We start from the raw sequence: 22,657 nt of genomic DNA on the forward strand, positions 1-22,657 counted from the left end.
GTCAGACCTGCTGAGTTTTTCCAGCAATTTTTGTTTTTGTCCCAACTTTCACTTGTTGCAACATGTATTATTATTTCCATTAACTTTTGAAGCACTCATATCATAGCATTACATTTTGTTCCAGCTGTTCATAACTTGTACCATAATGTGATTTGCTTTTTAACTGGAAGAGCAGGGTGTGGGTGGGAGCTACTATCTTCTCTCTTTTCCCCATGACTTTTCTGAGTGCAAGCTGTTGGCCTACCGTTCATTCTAGACTGTTACTAAGAGGAGCATGAAGCCAGTGTTGTATGGATTTAGAAGTGGGAATTATTGTGAAATGGGACAGTGAAACACAGCACCAGGGCAACAGAACTTGTGCTGTGGCTCAGTTTTCCCCACCCTATGATAATGGATCAGGTAAAGCAGCGATATCCAAAATTCCCAGGTTCAGGGTTTAGTGGCCTATTGTTTTACAGCATAACATTTTCTTCAGGTTTCCAAAAGATGTATAGTTAACAGTGGAAATACGTGGTGTGCTTTAATATTTGATATTTTTTGTTGCAGAGTGTAACAACTTCCTACATTGAATGATGTTACTAGTAGCGTTTGATATCAGCCACTTGATGGTGCCATGACATAAACATAAGAGTGTTTAGTTCTGCTTCTGAACAGTACACACATGTCACTGAAGTCCATCACAACAACAACAACCAAATTTATTATGGAGAATTGCAAATGTTACATCGTTGTTCAAAAAGGATTTAAAGACAAACCCAGCAGCTACAGACCCCTCAGTTTAATCTCGGTGGTGGGGAAGCTTTTGGAAACAATAATTTGGGGCAAAATTAACAGTCACTTGAGAAAATGTGAGTTAGTTAAGGAAAGCCAGCATGGATTTGTTAAAGGCAAATTGTGTTTATTTAACTTGCTTGAGTTTTTTGAAGAAGTAATGGAGAGGGTTGATGAGGGTAATGCTGTTGATGTGGTGTAAATGGCCTTCCAAAAGGCATTTGATAAAGTGCTGCACAACAGATTTGTGAGCAAAGTTAGAGATCATGGAATAAAAGGGACAATAGCAACATGGATATGAAATTGGCTGAGTGACAGGAAACAGAGTCATGGTTAATAGTTGTTTTTCAGACTGGAGGAAGGTGCATAGTGGAGTCCTCCAGTGATTAGTTTTAGGATCTCTCCTCTTCCTGGCACACATTAACGATTGGTGTACAAGGCACAATTTTGAAATTTGTGGACAATACTAAACTTGGAATTATTATGAACTGTGAGGGGGATAGCATGGAACTTCAAAAAACATAGGTTGGTAGAATGGGGGGATAAGTGGCGGATGAAATTTAACGTAGAGAAGTGTGAAGAGATTTATTTTGATAGGAAGAACACAGAGAGAAAATATAAAACGAAGGGTATAATTCTAAAGAGAGTGGAGGAGAAGAGGGACCTGAATGTACATGTGCATAAATCGTTGAAGGTGGCAGGACAGGCTGAGAGCACAGTTAATAAAACATGTGGCATTCTGGGCTTTATCAATAGAGGCTAGAGTACAAAAGCAAGGAAATGATGTTAAACTTGTATAAAACACTGGTTTGGCCTCAACTGGAGTATTGCATCCAGCTCTGGACACCACACTTTAGGAAGGATGTGAAGGCACGAAGGAGTGCAGAAAAGGTTCACAAGAATGGTTATAGGGATGAGGAACTTCAGTTGCGTAGATGGATTGGAGAAGTTAGGCAACATAACATTTTCTAATTTAAAGTCTGAAATGTTGATTTGGAAACATAATGATATTTATATAATTCGCCATATTGGAATTGTTTGCTAATGAGGATGAAGTTTGAATTAAAGTTAATTGGCATTAGAATGTGCTAACCACTGAGATAAGAACACACTGGGAAACACAACATACTCCTCTTGGTAAAATGCGTAACTCTCCATTCCTTCCACCCTCCATCAAAAACAGCTTCAGAGGTCTATCTATCCAAATAAAGCAGGACAGAACCAGATTCCGTCTGTCTAGTTCACCCGATAGTACACAGGCTCTGGAGATCCAGGGAATAAGTTCGCTAAGGTCGACATCAAGATGGTAATAACGCCAGCTGACAGACAGCTTTCTTGTGTACACAGTAACGTACACCACCCCGCAATCACACCCCTCCACCCCCACCCGCAGGCCCTGCTGGCAGCATCTGTGGAAAGAGAAACAGTGTTAATGTTTCAGGTCTGTAAGTTTTAGTAAAAGATCACAGACCTGAAACATTAACTCTGATTCTCTCTCCACAGATGGTGCCAGACCTGCTGAGTCTTTGGTGTTTTACTTCTGGCTTATTGTCTGTGAGAATACTTCAGTGTGATTGGCTATTTACCTTGCTTGATGCTATCACTACTGCTAGATACCTGGAGATCCCCTTCACTTGGTGCTACATTCAAACTAACATTGGGAAAGAAAAAATCCACACCACAGAGATCGCCAAACCCTCGTTAACCAATTTCTGTGAGGCCTTCAGCTAGTGTCATCATTTTATTTTCCCCAATTTATTTCCCTTTTCCTTTGGCTATGTTGCTTTGACCAGATATGGCTCCATGAGTGTCAGCAGCCCTCCAGTATCTCATCCATGTAGCAGCTTTTCATGTGGAAACCCAAATAGTGTCAATGTGCTTTTTGACATTTCATGTCTGTAAGTAGGATAAAAGATCACAGACTTGAAATGTTAACTCTGATTCTCTCTTCACAGATGGTGCCAGACCTGCGGAGTATTTCCAGCATTTTCCGTCTTTGTTATTTTATTTCTGGTTCATTGTCTGTGAGAATACTTCAAAGTGGTTGGCGGTGGTGTAGTGGTAATGTCGCCATACTAGTTATCCAGAGGCCCAGGCTAAAGCTGTGGGGACATGGGCTCAAATCCCACCATGGCAGCTGGTGGAATTTAAGTTCAATTAATACATCTGGAATTGAAGTTGGTAATAGTGACCATGAAACCATTGTCAATTGTCATGAAAACCCATCTAATGCCCCTTTAGGGAAGAAAGCCTGTCGTCCTTACCTAGCCTGGCCTGCGTGTGACTGCAGACCCACAGTAATCTGGTTGACTCTTAAATGCCCTCCCAAGCTGCTCTGTTTTAATAAAACCGCTACAAAGCCGACGAAAAGGAATGAAACCGGAAACGGCAAAACCAGCCCTGTCGACCCTACAAAACCCCCCTTACTAACATCTGGAGCTTGTGCCAAAATTGGGAGAGCTGTCTGACAGACTAGTCAAGCAACAGCCTGATGTGGTCATATGCACGGAATCATACCTTATAGACAATGTCCGAGACACCACCATCGCCAATCCTGGGTATGTCCTGTCCCACCAGAGATGGCGGCACAATGGTATACAGTCAGGAGGGAGTTGCTCTGGGTGCAACATTGATTCTGGACCCGATGAAGCCTCATGACATCAGGTCAAACATTGGGAAGGAAACCTCCTGCTTATGACCACTTACTGCTCCTCCCCTCGACTGATGAATCAGTGCTCCTCCAAGTTGAATACCACTTAGAGGAAGCACTGAGAGTGGCAAGTGCACAGAATGTACTCTGTGTCAGGACTTCAATAACCATTACCATGAGTGGCTCGGTAGCACCACCTCGGAGCGAGCTGACCGAGTCCTAAAGGGCATAGCTGCTAGACTGGGTCTGCGGCAGGTGGTGAGGAAACCAACAAGAGGAAAAATCCTACTTGACCATGTTCTCACCAGTCTACCTGTCACAGATCCATCTGTCCATGACCACCGCATAGTCCTTGTAGAGACAAAGTCCCGCCTTCACATTGAGGATATCCTCCATTGTGTTGTGTGGCACTACCACCATGCTAAATGGGAGGGCAAGCCAGGAGCAGCACCAAGCACACCTAAAATTGAGATGTCAAGCTGGTGAAGCTACAATACAGGGCCACTTGCATGCCAAATAGCATAAGCAGAAAGTGATAGACAGAGCTAAGTGATCCCACAACCAACGGATCAGATCTAAGCTCTGCAGTCCTGCCACATCCAGCCATGAATGGTCGTGGACAATTAAACAACTCACTAGAGGAGGAGGAGGGTCCACAGATATCCCCATCCTCAATATTGGAGGAGCCCAGCACATCATTGCAAAAGACGAGGCTGAAACATTTGCTGCAATCTTCAACCAGAAGTGCCGAGTGGATGATCCATCTCAGCCTCCTTCTGAGGTCCCCAGCATCACAGATGCTAGTCTTCAGCCAATTCGATTCACTCCATGAGATATCAAGAAATTGCTGAAGGCCTGGATATTGCAAAGGCTATGGGCCCTGACAATATTCTGGCAATAGTACTGAAGACTTGCGCTCCGGAACTTGCTGCGCCCTTAGCCAAGCTGTTCCAGGACAGCTACAACACTAGCATTAACCCAGTCAAGATCATCACAGACAGGGCGTAACATTCAGCAGGCTGTCTCCACCTCCGCTGTGGATGTCCGAAGAACACCAAGACGTAGCGGCAGGGTTAGGAAGGTTAAGAAAATGTAGTTTCACAGCCTGGGCACGGGTGTTAATCACTTGTGCATAATGTTCACTATTTTAAATAAACCCCCAAGAATATCTCCCTGCCTATGGCTCCTTGTTCTGATGAGCAGTATTTGTGTCACTCAGATGTGAAACCTTTCTGCACAAGATAAAGGCAGGTGTCTCAGTCCAGGGCCTCTTCCCTGTGCTTTGTGCAACCTTCAGACCAAAGTGATGGTCCAGCCTCTCACTCCCTGGACACATTACAGATGCCTAAACCTCAATGGTGTTTGTCATTGCTGCCAGAATGTAGTGGGCAGCCTGCACAGAGTCCCATCATTCTCTCTGCTTGCTCTCAGCACCTTTAAGGTGAGGCTGGCCCCCATCTCTTCAACATCTGTGACCGATGATGCTGTGCTTCTGAAGGGGACAGGTGCTGAAGGCAGACAAAGAATCAAGTGCTTTTAAAGTTTCACAGCTGCGTCTCTATGATATGACCCTGATCACAGAGTGCAAGTGTGGCAGTGGCCCCCTCCTCGGCCTGTGGAGCTGGGACTGCTGGGGTCACAGGAAGAGGGGATTTGGATGGGCCGGACACTCAGAGTCACCTGGGTGGATGGCCCAGGAGTGTGCACCTGCTGATCCTCCTCCCTATGGGTGCCTCACGGCCCCAGGCTGAATCCTTGAGGAGAAGGGGAAGCTGGATTGAGATCAAGCTGCCCCATACCACACTCGCATACACAGTGTTAGAGGCCAACTATGGCGTCAGCGGTGGAGTTCAGTCCCCGCAGCAGTGCAGTAGTGATGTCCTGGACCAAGGTCTCCATGGCAGCCAACATCCTACCAGTGTTAACCTCAGTGCGTTGGCATGCCAGCATTTATCACTTTAGAGTGAAGACAGACCGACTCCTCCATCATGCCTTGTAATCTGAGGAGTGCAGCGGACATCCCTTCCTGATGTTCCCGAGCTTGCCTTTGGACTTGGTTATGACACAGTTGTGGAGCTGCAGAGGCTTGTCATCTGACACGGACTCAAACATTTCGGGCCTCCAGCAGTTCCCCAAGTGCTAGGGACTTGGGAAGTCCCTGCTGCCGCCTGCTGTGGATCAGAAAGTGCCATGTGCTCACCAGATTGTGATCCCGAGGCTACTCTATATCTAGGTCTCACCGAGGTGTGTGTCTCTGTGCTGGTGGAGGGTGTGGGTGAGCGGTGTGATGGGACTTCAAGGAGGATGCCTCCAGATTCCTTTTCAGAGGTTTCTTCAGAGTTTGATTGGAGGCCCTGGGTCATGGACTCCATCAGCTGTTTCCCAGATGTGCCTGCGAAAGCAAGGAGAGATAATTAGTGCATGCAGGGGTCTGCGGAACTGGACACATCACTCAAAGCATGGTTGTCTGTTGGACGTTGGACTGCTGGACCCTCACTTGGTAGAGCACGGTCGACCTCACCGTCAGCACAGGAATGGTCCAGCTCCTCGCTGGCCTAGCTGGATGGCTCTATTTTCAAAGTCCCTGAGAACCTTGATTTCATGCATTCCTCCAGCAGACCTCTCTTTCTTGTGTGCCAGCTTGTCCTGCATGAAGAGAGATGGAGAGAGTGTAAACAGGACACCTTCCAGGCCAGATGATAAGTATGCCTGGCCTATGTGGGTGGTGAGTGGTCCTATGGATGAGGACAATGAAGGTGTGTGTGAGAGAGTGAATGGTGATGTCCTTGAACTGGCAGTGAGTGAGGGCCCTGTGGATGTGTGATGGGCTTGTGAGTCTGAGAGTTGAATGTGATGAGAAGAGTGACTTCTCCTGGCAGAATGAAAGAGATCATCCATCCTCTTGTGGCAGTGGGTGGCTGTTCTCTTTAGCAGGGCATTAGCGCTGACTATCGTTGCCACTGCCTCCCATGCTGGATTGGTGATGTTGATGCCCATCCTGCAGCCAGAGTGAGTGTAGAGGACCTCACGGCAGGCCTCTACTGTGTCCGAAAGGTGCTGGATGGACACACCATTGAACCTGAGGCTGCAGTCTTTTTGCCTTTCGGGGCCATGTCTTCCATGCAGCAGTCATGGGCTGGAAGCACTGAGAGGTGTGCGCGCAGATGCACTTTAAATATGGCGCCCGGTGTGATGAAGCGGCGAGGTAACAGCATGGTGGGCGAATGAGAGCCTGCCTCACATGGAAATAGTGTGTTTCCTGGGAATGCATAATTAATGCGGCGGGATTGGGACGATTCAGTGTGAGAAGCCGCCATTGCGGCCAGTGGGTAAAACATTGTTATTCCCACCTGCTACCCTACTTAGGGCAAACGTGGGATGATTCCACCTCCAGTGAACAAAAAAAACCATAGAGTCATCATAGATGTGCCTCATCCTGTCCTCATCTCCTTTTGTCAGCAAGAATTGTCGGATGGTAGTCTGGAATGGGAGCCACAGCTGATTTCTCTTTTTCTTTTTGTCCTCTAGCAGCGCCACAACCAATTGTGCTGCTCACCTAGCTGAACGAGTTGAAATAAGCCTATTTTAAGCAAAGCAGCAATCGAGCACCTGATCTGTATGGTTTCATGATATGCCTGATCATTTCTTTTGTCATAAGGCCACTAGGGAGCCTAAATTTACTGTACAGATGTTTCTTGATGCAACAGTATTACCCAGAACCAAGGAGAACTCATATTGCATCAAACAGGATGTTTGAGGTATTGAAAATGTAGAGGTTTCAATGTTGCTTCAAGTGTAAATAGCGCTTTATAAATGTATAAATCTAGGGTAATGGGCACGACTGTTGCTCGGCTTCTCTAGTTAGTGTTACTTGAACTCATTCCGATCTTTTACTAGCTAAATTGAGGCACAAAGTGGTAGAAATTGCATATAACTTAATGTGCCTTTGATTTTAAAATATTTAATAATGATTGCAATCAACAAACAAATGTTTTCAGTTGAACCTAAGGAAACCTCTTGGCTGCATTTAGGCTCCGAGAAGAACTCCTGGCCTAGGTTCTCTCATTTTTGTTCTTCAGGGCATTAATTCTGGTTCCTTACCAATGAGATAGTGTTACTTTGAAAAGAGCCAATCAGCAATGAAGAAGGGTCTGAAGAAGGGTTATACGGACTCGAAACATTAACTCTGTTTCTCTCTCCACAGATGCTGATAGACCTGCTGAGTTTTTCCAGCATTTTCAGTTTTAAACAACAATGCAGAGTGATTTTTTTTTTTAAAAAGCCTGACCAAAACCTAGATGTGAACCGTACGATAGCAAACTAAAATGCAGCTATAAGCTAGCAATAGGAGAAATCTTCTCATTAAGTTTAAATTAGTTGTGGACGTAAACCAAAAGTCAATCCAAACATCCTTTCACAGAACTACCCGAAGAATGTGTCACATGGAACAGGAGAAAGATTGGACCCTGCTGAAAAGCCTTGTCAAAGTATGGAAAGACATCAAGTCGCTTAGAGAGTTCCAGAAATTTACCAACACACCAATAAAACTGCACCTTAGACGGTAAAGTTCTGACTTTATTTTACAGTTTTTGTGCACTGTTTCTAATCTGCTTCATTGAGAGCCTGTGTAAAATAAGCTGAAGCCCTAAGGTGCAAAAACCATGCCCCACCCCAACTTCTCTCTCTCGCCCTCCACCCTTCCCCCTCCCATCAAAACCTATTTGAAGGAAGGCTAGCGAGCAGAAAGTTGAGGAAACTGTAGCAAAATATTGCATCAGTTAAATTTCTACTTTGATTAATCTTAAATTATTGAGGATAAAAAAAATGGCAAATGGAATAAAATGATAACTCAGGGACCAGATGATGCAGGTTGGCGATCGACAAAACCCAAAATGAATGTGGACATTTGGATTTATAATGGAAAAGCTTTATACAAAAAAACTGCCAAAAATGTGGCGAGAATTGTATGTGAACATTAGATACATAGAATGATTCCGATAATGAAATCTGTACATGCGCCTGGCTGACCTCCTTAATGAGATTATAATGTTGCAATCATTTCCAGATATTATCAGTAATAAATTACTCAAACGTTTTGGAGAGTGGGATGTGTGTGGGGGGTTGGAAATTACGGAACTAGAATATTGTGTTCTATTCATTTGCAGATTTGTACTATGAATCAAGCTCTGGAAAACAAATCAAAAAACTTGCCACATCTGCTAGGATTTTTTTTAGCTTACAACTCATTATTGTGTTCGATAGCGTAGCAATTGCTGCCAGCGCACGACAGCTTTCAGAGGACACCCTGTTTTCTCTTCCCAGTATTGGAGCACAGTATCAGTAATGCATGTCTCCTCTGAAGCCTGACCCCTGGCAGCTGGAAAAATTCAGCAAAGCAAGCCAGTGTCTCAATCTGAGTATAACCAGACTGCAGATAGATTGGCTGAATAGGATATATTGTTCTTCGATAGAATGTTCCTATATCCCTGTAAGATGTAAAGTATTTTACATATGTAAAGTCAGTGGCACACACTAGGATTTACAGGCTCAGAAAGGCATGCAGCAGTTTGTTACATTTGCCGTTATTCTTGAGTAGGTCTAGACATGGAGTATACACAGCCTACTAGACCATGTAGAACATCACATTCGAGTCCAATCCTGCTTTCTCCCAACATGCTTGTACATTCAGCTTCCTGCTGGGATCACTGAGTATGAATCAGGAGTGAAAACCTGCAAGGCTTTCCCCGCACTGTCCCAGAATTGCACTTTCACTGAGATGGAATAAATCACTGCAGACCTGAGGATCTTTTGATACTCTTCTTTAATTTGGAGTTTATGAACAGAATTTTCGGGTTGGCGTGCGGGGGCGGGGCCCACTTGCCGACGCTTAAAATGATGCGCAGTGACGTCAGGCGTGCATACAGACGTCAGTGCCCGTCATTCAGATCTTCAGTTCGGCAGGCGCGCACTGGAGTCAGCTGTGTGCTTGCTGAACTGTCAAAAGCCTATTAGGGCCATTTAAATATTAATTAAAGGAATTAGCGGAGCTGCCCGTCCAACCTTAAGGTTGTTGGGCAGGCGAAGAGCCCAGGCGGCCTTCGCATTTTTCAAGAAATCTCATTCACGGCTGGAATGAGGTTTCATGAAATGTTTGTAAGTTGAATGAAAGTTTTTATTATATGAGGGGACATGTCTTAAAATTTGTTTTTTTTCTTCATTAAAATTTTTGAAAATCAAACTAATCTCCCCAAGGCAGTTCTTTGGCTCAGGGAGATTTCTGCACTCTTTCGCGTGCAGGCCCCGACTCTCCCTCCTCCCCCTCCTCCCCCCGCCCACACAGGGAGTGCACAGTGCTTCCGGGTGCGCGTCACACTGGGTGGGCCTTAATTGGCCAGCCCACGTAGAATGGCGGCACTCGGCCATTTGCAGATGGCGATCGGCTGCGCACCTGCTCCCGGCCTCCCCATGTTTTGGAGGAAAGTTGCAGCGAGCCTAGTTAAGTTTTTGATTTTTTTAATCATGATCCTAGGTGTAGAATTTTGGCCTGGTTGTGTCAGTTTTCAAGGTGAAAAAGAGAGGGCAAGAAGGATGAATTTTGAGGCACGCTATCCTGCACTCTATCCAGGTCTGCTACATGGAGTTTGCCACATTGGTAGAGGGGGCTTTGCAAGTGTCTCAAATGGCCACCTGGAACAGTCGTTAAGCACCTTGCACATGTTAGTGAGAAGCCTAGTGCTTGTCTTTTCCCTTTTGGGAAATAATTTGTCGTTGACTTCAGACCTGCCTCGATCATTTTTTTTAGTTCTATGAGCGGCCTATCCAGTGTTCCTTAAAGGGCCATTGCAGGCCTTTCCTGAAGACCACTGCCAACCTGTGCTTATCCCACACCCAGTCCTCTGACTTCTCTAAGCGTTGCCGAAATTAACATCTGCTTTGCCAGCGAGCTGCCTGAAGTGGTACGGTAGGTGTCAGAAGCTCGCTACTTATTAACATGAGGACCGAGGACTAATATCGACCAGGTTTTGGGTTTACCTGTTCAAACGCCGGGATTATTTCCTCTGTCAGCTTAATGCTGTTAACAATTTTTACCCCGATGTATTTAATCAAGATGGAAATGTGTATCAATGTTACAGGCAAGAGATTAACTGGAAAGCTGATCAAATAAGTTATGAATGTGAAATCCAAACTGAGGTAGCGGAACTTTTGGAAGACAATCAAGAACAATATGAGAATAAAATGGAAGAATATAAAATGAAATATGAAGAATGGAAAGCCTGGAAAAAGGCAAAAGTGAGTATTTTTTGCTTCGTCTTTTCAACTTTATCTACAATAACCATAATTTGTAAACTACAGTTAAATACATGCCTGATTGAAAGGTACATTTAATTCCATGTTAGTGTTTTGCCAAATTAATTTGCTCAGTTTTTTAGGTGCTGCATGTTTAAGGCATTCTCCTTGAACAGCATGCACTTGTCTATGGTCAAAATGCCTACTGCCAAAGTGCAAGAAAGAATACATTTTCCAGCTCACAAGGGCATTCATTCCTCCTTCCACTTTCCCCCCACACCCCCCACTTGTAGCACAGGCACTACGTTTGTCAATTGATGATAATCAGCCCATCGAGATGCTACAAATACCCAGAAGCATTACCGCCTGTAAATTGCCCTATATCCAAATTCCACGAAAGCCTCCCAGGTTTGTTTTCACTGTCCATTTTAGGAACTTTAGGCAGAAATCCAAATGTGCATTTAGGAAAAAAAGTAGAGTATAATTAAAATAGTAATGTTCATTTTATTTTGCTTTCTCAGCATGCCATGCTTAAAATCATGCTTATTTGGCTTTGCTATCAAAAGATTGTAGTTAAGAAATTACCTAGGCTTCTTTCATTTGATAGAAAGCGAAGAAGAAAAAGAAGAGAAGTGCTGATGAGCAGCAGGCTGATGATATAGAAGAGAGTTCGATGTTTGAAGAATTTCCAAAGCCTGATCCTCCAGAGCAAGTGGATGTTTTGCTTATAGAGCAGCAAGTCCGAACAGCAGCAGCCAGAATTCGTCGTAAACCAGGAGAACCTGTCCTGACCCCTGAACTTAGTATGACAGCCACAGTAACACCCACCAGCCAATGTCCAAGGTAATGCCATGTTCCTAGTTTTGTATGGCACATCTAATAGAATTAGAAGCAGATAGGTGAAAGGAATATGCTAGAATGCAGTGCCCTTTGAACTATAGAATTCCCAGAATGCACAACAAACATGTTGAGATGATTCACTTCAGCGGTAAATTTTTGCATATTAAAAACTTTGTCTGTGTACACTTTCCCTCCATAGAACTTGGATCCCATTTTTCATGATTTGTCACGCTTTTGGTCACATTTTTCCCTATCATAAATTCTAATGTTGGCATTTATAATGAATTATGCTTTTTATAAACACATCAGTGATTGCATGACCTGATCCACAAATTGTTCAAAAATAATTTTGTCTGCCAGGTATTTCTGAGCAACTGTCATTTCCAGTGTCCAAAGTAAGTGTTCTAAACAGGCCAGGGATAAAGACTATAGATAACTTTCAGGAAATCCTATCTCCATTTTGATGCACTGTATTATTTTTTCCTTTCTTTTGTTCCTAGTCTGAGAAGACGGGTGGGTCAGCTGAGGTTCTTTGCTCTTTTTAAATTCATAAACCCTTCCTTCAGTTGGGAACAACCTGCATCCAGATGGAATTATCAAGACCTGTTTTATGAAAAATTGCAGCCACTAAATTAGTGTCCTTCCATTCCATAGAACCTTACTTTCATCTTGTTTATGTCTAAGGAGCAGCAGCGTGAGATGAGCACTAGGTTTGAAAAGGGGATGTGAAACTTAATTGAGTGGGGGTGCAATGCGGACAGCAGCAGATTTATTGCCTGTTACATGCTATGTACGGTTTTGGGGAGGAGAGCAGGCCAGTTGGGTTAGTTCTAAATTACTATATGAAAGAACCTTGACAGACATGGTGGGCTGAATGGCCTCCATCCGTGCTTTAAACTTCAGTAGTTTTTTGTAACTTGGACCACTGAAAGAAAATATATAATAGCTGAAATCAGAAGTAGAATTGAAATTTTCTGCAAATGCACAGCAGTTGATCAGCATTCTAATACTTGTACTTTTAAAATATTTCTGTTTTGGACTTTTGTAGAAAATTGAAAGGTATTTGAAAAGATCAATTTGATTTTTAACCTGATGCAGAATTTTGAATCAAAAATTGTGCAACTTTGCTTCAAGTATGCGAATCATCAAAATTGTGCGTTCTCTAATGCACCGTGGGCAGAATTTTCCATCTGGCGGGGGGGTGGGTGGGGGGGGGGTAGAGCAGGTGCGGGCGCAGACCCGAGCGCCGTCGGCGATCGGGTCTATGCCACTAATTTACGCGGGTGGGCCATTTAAGGCCCGCCCAGCGTATTTCGCGGCTGCCACGGCAGGACGACGGAGGTGCTCGTCCCCCAGGACAGGAGGAGGAGGACACCCGACTTGACCAAACTTGCCTGAGAGGAGGTAGCAGAGGTCGTGAGCTCCCACGACGTGGTGCGGCGCTCATGGATCCAGTGCCGCAAGCGCTTCAATGACCTGCTGCGCAGGGGAAGGGTGAGTAGCATGTTGGCATCCTTCACTTCATCCTTCATGTAAGCTTCTCCCCCTCAGCGCCCCACCCATGTTTGACTGGCCTGAATGCAATGAGTCATTGACAGCATGAGAGGATTATGATGAGATGGGTTCTGCACCTGCAGCATGTGGTGGACTGAGACTCACATGACTGTGGTGGGGGCAATCTGGAGGATTTGCACCCAGGCACTGTGCTCAAATTCCAGGACATGTGGAAGTCAGGGTGATGACATGGTGGGAGGGGATCTTCAAGGTGGCGTGGCACAGCTGGATCTGCTGCCCTCTGCGCTCCACGTCATTGTGCCTACTTGCAATGGCAGGTTAAACTGTGTGCTCCCAAGTGTGACGAAGGCAGCATGTAGCCAAAGGGGTGGGGGAGGACAACACATCTGGCATATTTGTGTGAGTGTTCGGCAGCAGCGGGGTAAGGATGCATTGGACCTCTGCAATGGCCAACTGGGCTTAGGGTGGGCCGGCCGCGAGGAGATTGACGGTGCTAGTATCACTTATCAATGCACTTTTCTCATTTCCAGGAGGAGAATTCTCAACACTGCCAAGCGGCTGAGGACTGGCGGTGAGCCAGCCCACGTTTTACTGCTTAGCCACTTCGAGCAGGGGGCCCTTGACCTGGAGAGGCGCCATGTGCCAGGTCTACCGGAGCCAGAGAGGCTGGGGTTCCACGGGCACGTGTGGCCAGCACTCATATCACCAGTAGTCTCCCAACAGCCATGACAGTGCCGATTGTTGAGTGAGCGACGTAAGCAACATGGCTTGCCCATTGTGTGTGGCACGATGAGCGTGTGATGATCCGGGGGACAGGCATGTACACTGACATTGCCCGCAGGCTAACTGATCAAATTTCCTTACTCTTCCTTTCAGCATCAGCGGCGCATGGCCGGGACCCAGAGCAGCAAAGGCCCCCCCTGACTCCTGAGGGCCGTGAAGCTCCAACAACACCAGCGCCTCACCATCACTGCCAGGCAGGCACCAGCGCAGATACTGGCATCTAGGTGGGCATCAGATCTTCAGCTAGTGTCCCGGGGCACAGTGGTGAGGGCACTTCACAGTCGCTGGAGAAGCTGGCGGAGACAGAGAGTGCTGAAGGTGCCAGCAGTCAGTGGAATGTAGGGGCCCAAGCACATGCTCAGTCAGTGGCTGATGATGAGCCTCTGGAGCCGTCCGCGATGCAGCCAACTCATGAGAAGCGGCCGGGTGTGCGGGACCATAGGTGTAGTTACATGAGGCTGTGCTTTGCTTGGTGTCAGTGGCAGAGGAGTCCACGTGGACCGTGGCCGATGCACTGAGCCTCATGGATGAGCGCCAAGCTTCCTCCATGGAGAAAGTAGTGTCTCTCATGGAGAGGCAGCTCCAGGGACAGGATCAGGGGTTCCTGGGGTTGTGCTCGGACCTGCAATCCCTCACAGCGGCATTGACCTGTGTGGGTAGTGCCTGTGTGGGTAGTGGTTTGGGCATCAAGTATCCCACCTCAGTACCCATCCATGTACGGTGAGCAGGAAGGGCCGAATGGACCTCACGTCGGTGGAGCAGCTGCCTGTCGTCTCTGCAGGCTCCTCTCAGGGTGCTGCAGATGAGGACAGCAACTCCTCCGCCCCTCTGCCAGTGACCGCAGCACCCAATGAGGCTGTGACGACTGGGGAGATGCCAGCTGTGGAACTGGCCGCTCCCTCCCAGGCGGGGCCAGCACAGGCTCCACAGGCCAGAGGACGACCTCCAAGGTCATCGAGGCCAACAGGACAGCAGAAACAGCAGGCTGTCTCAGATGCCAGTGCCAACGAGGGGGCACCACAAAGACGAAGCACCCGCAAACGTAAAATGAAGGCAGCTGAGGCACATCCCGAGTTCATCACTGGTGGTTTTTTGGCCTCCCTATGAGTTCCTTCTGATTGTGTTTGTAGTGTGACACCATTTTATTTGTGTTATGTTAAGAGACTTTTGTGAAAGCATTAAATTAAGATCATCTAACATGGCTGGAGGTGCCTCTTTTCTTGGGCAGGTGGATGGATTCCTGAGATGTTATGAGTGATTTGTGTGTCATTGACATTTATTGACTGGGCCCATCGTCAATGCTCCTATCCTGACAGATTTGGAACTAAAGTCTCCAGGTTGGAAGCTGCAGCCCAGCTTTGTGTTGGAGGTCCATCTGTGCTGTGCTAGCCAAAGGTTCCTTGGATTAGAGTGTCCCAGGTGTCCCTGCCTCCCTGGAGTATGCCCGGGTCAGCATCTATCCCCTCAGCATTTCCCTGTGTGTGCTCATCCTCGGAGTCACTGCTGGACGCATCATGTTCAGCTGCAGCCACTCCGTCTACATTTTCTTCATCCACAGCGTCCCCCCTTTGCAGCACAAGATTGTGGAGCACGCAGCATGCAACCACTATCAGCAACACTTAATAGGAGTGCGCCCCCTGAACGGTCCAGGCATCGGAAGCGCATTTTGAGAAGACCGATGACTCTCTCCACCACAACCCTTGAGGAGGTGTGGCTCCTATTGTACCGCTGCTCAGCTTTTGTTCTTGGATGGTGGAGAGACGTCATGAGCCACCTTCTGAGGGGATGGCCTTTGTCACCCAGCAGCCATCCATCCAGCCGGGCTGGAGCACTGAAGAGCCCTGGAACCTGCGAGTGTCTGAAGATGTAGACATCGTGAGAGCTGCCTGGGTACCTTGCACAGACTTGCAGAATCAGCATCCTGCGATCACACACTATCTGCACTTTCATGGAGTGGAAGCCCTTCCTGTTGACGAAGGCACCGGGCTCACTTTCTGGCGCCTTGATGGCCACATGTGTACAGTCTTTTGCACCCTGGATACGGGGGAAACCAGCAATGGCTGCGAAGCCTCTGGCTCGCTGTGTCTGGCTGGCCTGGTCCCAGTGGAAGTGGATGAAGTCAATGCATGCCTGAACAGAGCGTCTGTAACCAAGTGTGGACAGCTGATTGGGAGACACCGCAAAGGTCACCCACCGAGCCCTGGAAGGAGCCAGAGGCATAGAAGTTGAGGGCAGCTGTGACCTTTAGAGCCACTGGCATGGGGTATCCACCCGCACAGTTCGCGGAGATCTCAGGTCCAATCATCTGACAGATATAGTTGACTGTCTCCCTTGAGAGACGGAGCCTCCTTCTGCACTGCACCTCAGACATATTGAGGTAGCTGCTTCACTGCCTGTATACCAGTAGCATCTTCTGTGGCCCCTTCTGCCTTGGACTACTTCTTGGCCCTGTACCCCTTGTGCCTGCGCCTGTCCTCCCAAAGGTGGCTCTCCTGGAGGCTAAATGTGCACTCCTGGCTTCATCCCCCTTCTAGCCCTCACTTTCTCCTCAGAGGAGGTGCCTCCAGTGGTGGGATCACCTCCCATTTCCAGGCTCAGGGAAGGCTTCCTGAAACCTACAAGTCCCAAAACAAATCCTCACTGCAAAGTGATGACCTGAAGGTTATGAGTCCAGTCCAAGCAGCTGGTATGCGTTTTAAAGTTTTCCAGCTCACACAGGCAAGTTTCAGTAACTTTTATACAATAACTTTTAAATCTGTAGAATCGTGACCCCACTGAGCCCTCTTCTCCCGCTCGTGGATGAGGTTCATTCAAATTTCTGCTACCCGCCTGCCCGTTGCGCCCGTGCAACGAGCCGCAAAATCCCCATCAATTGGAGCCTCAAGGGCCTTAAGTGGCCTGTTAATTAATGGCGGGCGCACAACGGAGATCGTCGCGTGCCTGCCCACTGAAATATCGCGGTTGGCGCGTGGTGACGTTGGGACGCTCACCCGACGTCGCCACGTATCATTTGACGCGTCGGCGTGTGGGTCCCGCCCCCCGCACGTCAAACGGAAAATTCCGCCCTATATCTCCAATATGTTTCCAGAAAATTTTTGATTACTGTGATAGATTTAGAGAGTAGAATGAAAATTTATGAAAATATTTTTATTTCCCTCAGAGGAGAACAGCTGCGAAGACAAGATGTTCAGAGATCCACTATATATACCAAAATTATTTTTAACAACAAAGAGGTCTCCAGAACCAGCAGCCGAACATTGACTGCCGACTTCAGGATTCATTTTGGGCAAATCTTCAATGTGCAAATAATCAACTGGCCAGAAAGTATAAAGATTCAGGTATTTATACTGCTGCTTTTTAAATATTTAGTTGAATGCTTAGTGTGATTTTCTTTTATTTCACCTTTTGCTGATGTACTCTTTCACTATTTTGTCCCACTGGCCATTCTTCCTGTGCCCGTCTTAACCATGAGTGTCACAATGTTATTTGGCAACACATCTCAATCCTGTTCTGTTCTCACCTGATGATCACAGATATACATTTTCCAACAAGAGTTACTGGGAGGCAAACAGGAGTTGATTTTTAGCCTACAGCACTGTGACAAATGCGTATACCACTATTGCCTCCCTGGCACAGACCAAAAATAAAACCTAGGGTCTTTATGGTAAGAATGGCTCAGTAACCCAAAGGGGTTAGTCTGGAATGGTAGCAGAGAAAATGCTCAATGTTTATAGGGTGTAAATTCTGTACAAATGGGTAATAATTTGGCATAAATCTAAATACATCCAGGAACTTTTTTATTGAGCAATAGTTTCATAGGAATATTAGTAACAGGAGTTACTAAACTCCGAAGGCTTGCTCCACCATTCTGTTAGATCATGGCTGATCTTCACAACCCTCTCTACCCCAGAAGGTTGTGGATGCTCCACCATTGAACATTTTTAACACTCAGATGGGCAGGTTTTTGGTGTCTCAGAGAATCAAAGAATGTAGGGAATAGTCTGAAGATCAACCATGATTATATTGAATGGTGGAGCAGGCTCAAGGCGCTGTTTAGCCTACTCCTCCTGTTTCTTACAGTTTTCCTGTTTCACATTTCATAACCTTACCTCATAAAATTACATCTACAACAGCCTTGAAAGCTGCAATTGACCCAGCATCCACAGTCTTCTGGGGAAGAGAGTTCCGGTTTTCCACTGTCCTTCAGCAAAGTTCATCCTGATTTTGCTCTTTTGTGGTGGCCTAGTTCTAATTTTCACCTTGTGCCCCCTTGTTCTTGGTTCTCTTAGAGAGTTAATAGTTTCTCTGTATCTATTCTATCACATCATTTTAACATTTTAACCATCACCTCTCAAACCCTATACTCAAATGGTAGCCAAGTATGTGCAATTGGTCCTAATAATGAAGCTCTAAAGCCCCGCATCATCCTGCCAAGCCCGTGCTCTACCCTCTCCAAGGCCACGATGGCTTGGATTTTGCAGTCAGCAGTGAAGCAATGATGCTCACCACTGATCTCAAAGAAAGCCTCACTAAGAGGTCAAGCACTATTTATGGTGAGTATCTTAACTCTGTCACCATGATGGGGAGTCCCAGTGTAGAGCTGCAGTGATGTCATCAAGTTGTCCAAACAGCCAGAAACATTAAAGTATTACCACAGACTGCCAACTAGGGAATGAAAAGCACTAAAATCAAATCACGTTTTAAAAAGTTTTACAGAGAGCAAAATTAAGATGAGGACATACACATGGAAAGAAGGTAGAAGCTGAAATATTATGAAAAAAATTTAAAATATTAATTATCTAAAAAATCTAGTTGAAAACATATCTGATAACTATTCATAAAGGAGAGATTTAACAACATTCCACAAAAGTAGGTTTATTTTTTCAAGACCAGATCATTTGTTCAGCAGTAGTTATTATTCAGATTGCTGTTTAAAAACCCAGTTGCAACTCATTAAACAAGGCTTAACTTTTGATGGACTTTCTAACAGGGATGTGAGAGTGGAAAAGGGGAAGTTCGCACTAGAGATAAGCTGATTTTGCTGATTGTCAGGATAGGCAGGAGGTCCACAAAGCAGTGTGTTGTGGATAGTGAATGACAGAATGCAACTTCAGAATTTCTGCCTTAATCTCCACTTGCCCTATATCCTGATGTTGTGCTCAGATTCAGAGAGGTAATGATGGCACATGCTTCAAGTTCGCCGTCAAAATCCCTCAAATTCCAGGCCATTATATCAATCCTGAGGCACATGCCCAAAACTGAATGCAGTACTCCAGATGAGGTCTAAAAAGGCTCTGTACTACTGAAGCATGCTGTTACATCCCTGCAGTATATGCTGAATTTAAGTATGTGTCATGCCATTATATCTGGAGAAATATTTTTCTGTAAGTTGCTAACTTTTAATAAAATTTGGACATTACAGAACCTTTGTGGGTTTCTTAAATCAAGGAATTCTTTGTATTGACAGAAGTATTGCAGTTTTATTATTTTGGTGTGCACTGTGTAGTTAATTACTACCTATTGTGATTCTCAACATGTAGCAACATGCTGTCAAAATCGACTCCTACTAATATGCTACAAATAAATGCTGTAAATGCAGTCTTCCACATTGTTGTTTGAAAGAATTATGATGTCCCTCCGAGTCTCCCATTCCCCATTATATAAATGTACTTTTCACTAGAAAAATAATTACCTGATTATAATGCATCAAATCATTGTTTTAAAAGAGCTTTCTTCCATGCCTATGTGTTAACTAAAATAATTGGTACTATCCATAAAGAATTGGTAGAATGTGTGTAATTTGTTTGGAAAGAATGGCCTGCATAAATAAGAGAGTTATCACCTAGCTAAAGCTACCTGATTGGTTTCTTTCATAAGCAGATGTTCACTGGTCAATTTTAGATTGTAAATTGCTTATGAAATTATATGGCCGGACAAACGTATTGTGGCCCAGTAGATGAAAGAGAAACATCTAAAAGCTCAACCAATGTGTTGGAACACCTTGGGGCAAAAAATCCCCACCTATAACAAAACAACAGCTGTGCCAAGAATCAACTTGTTTGTATGAAAGTTATTGCGCTCATGTGTTTTTTCTTCTCTCGTCTTTAGATATTTGAAACCGTGGGAATTAGCAGCACAAAGATAGAAGTCTTTGTTCCCATCCCAGAAACCAGCATCCTCACAGGGAGTGCCCCAATTGATGAAATAGAATTTAGTAGTGATCAGCGTGTAATGTTTGACCATGAGGGAGTTGGAAGTGGTAGGTTTCAAGCACAAAGCTTACATAACAAAATCGCTGATCATGTGGGTATTTTTTTCCCACAATTAGATTGAAAATGATCAGATTATCAGCTATGGAAAAGCAGAATGTTTTAATTAATTTATCTGAATCAGTTGTCTTTTACAATGTGATTGATGAACAAAAACATCCAAAACAGTGACATTTCCTGAATCTAATGCTGAATTATAAAATGGGCTATTTATCATCGTTTTTGGGTATTTGATGCTGAAAATCTTTCTGAAAATTGTTCCTTGTTTATTACCTTCCTTATGCTAATAGATATTGTAAAAAGAGATCTTAGAGACACTAGGGTCGAAATAGGGTAGGGTTTTTTGCAGAAGATCCTCCAAAGTAGCATGTAAATAAGAGAAGTGTTCTGCATTGCTGGCCATGCCTTTCAAATTGTCTACCCAGCAACAGTAAAATTTCCCCTTTCAGATTGTAGCTGCAGACTTTAAAGGCTCTCTGCTATTTCCTGCCATTCACTGAGGGTAAACCCTCAATTGCTTTATTCAGGGTAGAAGCACGTTGTATCATTATCATGAGGTTGAACTTTTCTATCATAAAGGGTAGCTGTATCTGCCTTATTTGTTAAATCCTCAGAGATCAAGGAGGTTTGCCCACCAGGATCCACGGTGGCTGTATCTTATGAAGCTATTATCGTACACTTGTTCCTCTCTGCTTCCTCAAGTGATTTACATTAGTTTTTGATATGCTAATGCATCTATAGTTGCAAGGGTAATATTTGTTGCACCTTCTGTTAAATCCAAGTACTATGTTTACTTGTTTCCTGTTTTGACCTTCCTAATGTCTGATGGTTCTTTTTATATTGACTTTAGCTGGGACCATACAAATTTTGTTTCTTGTCTCCTTTAGCAATTAGGATGTAGTTCCAGTTCCAGAACAGTTAGTTCCAGAAGATTTTTTGGCCATCAGTCCCTTTATTTTATCAAATCCATCCTTTACGTTGAATTCAAAATCCTGTGGGATATTCGTCAGCATAATAATTCATTGTTGAGTCAGTATTTTCTAACTTGGTGGATACTTATAGAAAATAATCCTTCAAGTACTTTTGCTTTCTAATTTATATGTCCCAACTGGTATACTGAAAGAAATAATAAGAAATATTTAATGATTATTCTTAGCATCCTTTGCTATATTTGCCCCTGGTGTCTTCTTTGCCCCCTTGATATCTACTTTAGCGTTTAGTATATTCCATCCAATGTTATCCCCATCCCTATTCTTTATAAGCTTTTGATTGCTTGTGATTGATACTTTAATAGCTAGCAGCTAAAATAACAGTGATTGTTGCACTTGTTGTTTCTGTTGTAAAGTTACTCAGTAATCTTAATCCAGTAAGTGTTGTAGCATTGTCAGTCAGTTTTAGGAGAAGTAATTCTGTGATGTATTTTACTGCTAGGTGTGCCGTTTTCTTTTGAAGCTGATGGAAGTAATCAGTTGACCTTGTTGACCTCCGGCAAGTTAGCTTGTAGTGTCTCCTGGGCTGTCAGAGAGGACGGTGTGCCATTGGTACCTCCAATGTTTCAGCAAAACATTGGGATTCAAAGGTAAATCATTCAACTTGCTTTGAAATGTTGCCAGAATTTTGCAAAATGACAGTACTTGCTACTGACCTTAAAGAAAACTGCTCACAAAGACCTAGTGATATCTGTGGCGTGGATTTTCCCTTTCCCAATATTATTTTGAATCGAGCACCAAATCAAAGGAATCTCCAGGGGTCCAGGAGCAGTGATGTCATCAAGCAGGGTAAGCAGCCAATCAAATTGAAACATTCTCACTACAGCAAACTAGGAAGTAAAATATACTGATTATCCTTCACATTTAAGTAAATTTTACAGCGAGCAAAATAAACAATTGGGACATACACATGGGATTAAACAAACACTTAAAAAAAAAACTAAAAATATGTGGCATTTTTATCATTTGATGATCATATCCACAAATATAAAAATATTTTTTCAGAGCCAGAGAAGCTTTTCAGCTGTAATTATGAACTTAGTACTTTCTTGAAAACCCAATTACGTCTGCATTCAAATTGTAACCTTTCTAAGGATTTATGCGGAAAGACTAATAGCTAAAAGGGCAAGTTCTTGCAGTTCAGTGATTTCTAATTAATTGCAGTTTGCAAGGAATTCAACGGCGCACCCTGTGGAGAAGCGTAGAATCACTGACAGCAGCCTCTGCATTTCCGTATTTAACCACACAAATGTGGAGTCCAGAAATTGCTGTTGGTTTCAGAGGAGTAATAATGGAGAGCACTGAGAGTTTCACAGTCAGTACACCTGCAAAATCTAGGCCGTTGTGTGATTTTTCACTCCAGTAGCCGAATCAACCCTTCAGTTATGCTATTTGAAGTGGTTTGTTAATGGTTAGTTAAGATTCTCGAAACATTGATCAGGTGATAGAATTTAAAACACTGGAAGCTTATCCAGCTAATTGCTTTTTTCTAAAATATATTTTTACTGCATCTAAAGTCAGTTAAGGCTAATACTGTCTCATGGGGAATAAAT

General features: G+C 44.5%; 1 protein-coding gene across 2 annotated transcripts in view; it reads left to right on the forward strand.

Moving 5' to 3' along the window:
* cc2d2a (coiled-coil and C2 domain containing 2A) overlaps positions 1-22,657 on the forward strand; it is a 191,960-nt gene that overhangs the window by 88,065 nt on the left and 81,238 nt on the right. For both annotated transcript variants that reach the window (XM_078544962.1, XM_078544971.1), the window contains exons 16-21: positions 7,842-7,982; positions 10,555-10,711; positions 11,316-11,551; positions 17,007-17,184; positions 19,955-20,105; positions 21,547-21,694. In XM_078544962.1, the coding sequence (XP_078401088.1) occupies positions 7,842-7,982; positions 10,555-10,711; positions 11,316-11,551; positions 17,007-17,184; positions 19,955-20,105; positions 21,547-21,694 (1,011 nt within the window). The remainder of the gene's footprint in view (positions 1-7,841; positions 7,983-10,554; positions 10,712-11,315; positions 11,552-17,006; positions 17,185-19,954; positions 20,106-21,546; positions 21,695-22,657) is intronic.

The sequence above is a fragment of the Cetorhinus maximus genome, chromosome 1 (genome assembly GCF_964194155.1).
Source record: "Cetorhinus maximus chromosome 1, sCetMax3.hap1.1, whole genome shotgun sequence".
Lineage (NCBI taxonomy): Eukaryota > Metazoa > Chordata > Chondrichthyes > Lamniformes > Cetorhinidae > Cetorhinus > Cetorhinus maximus.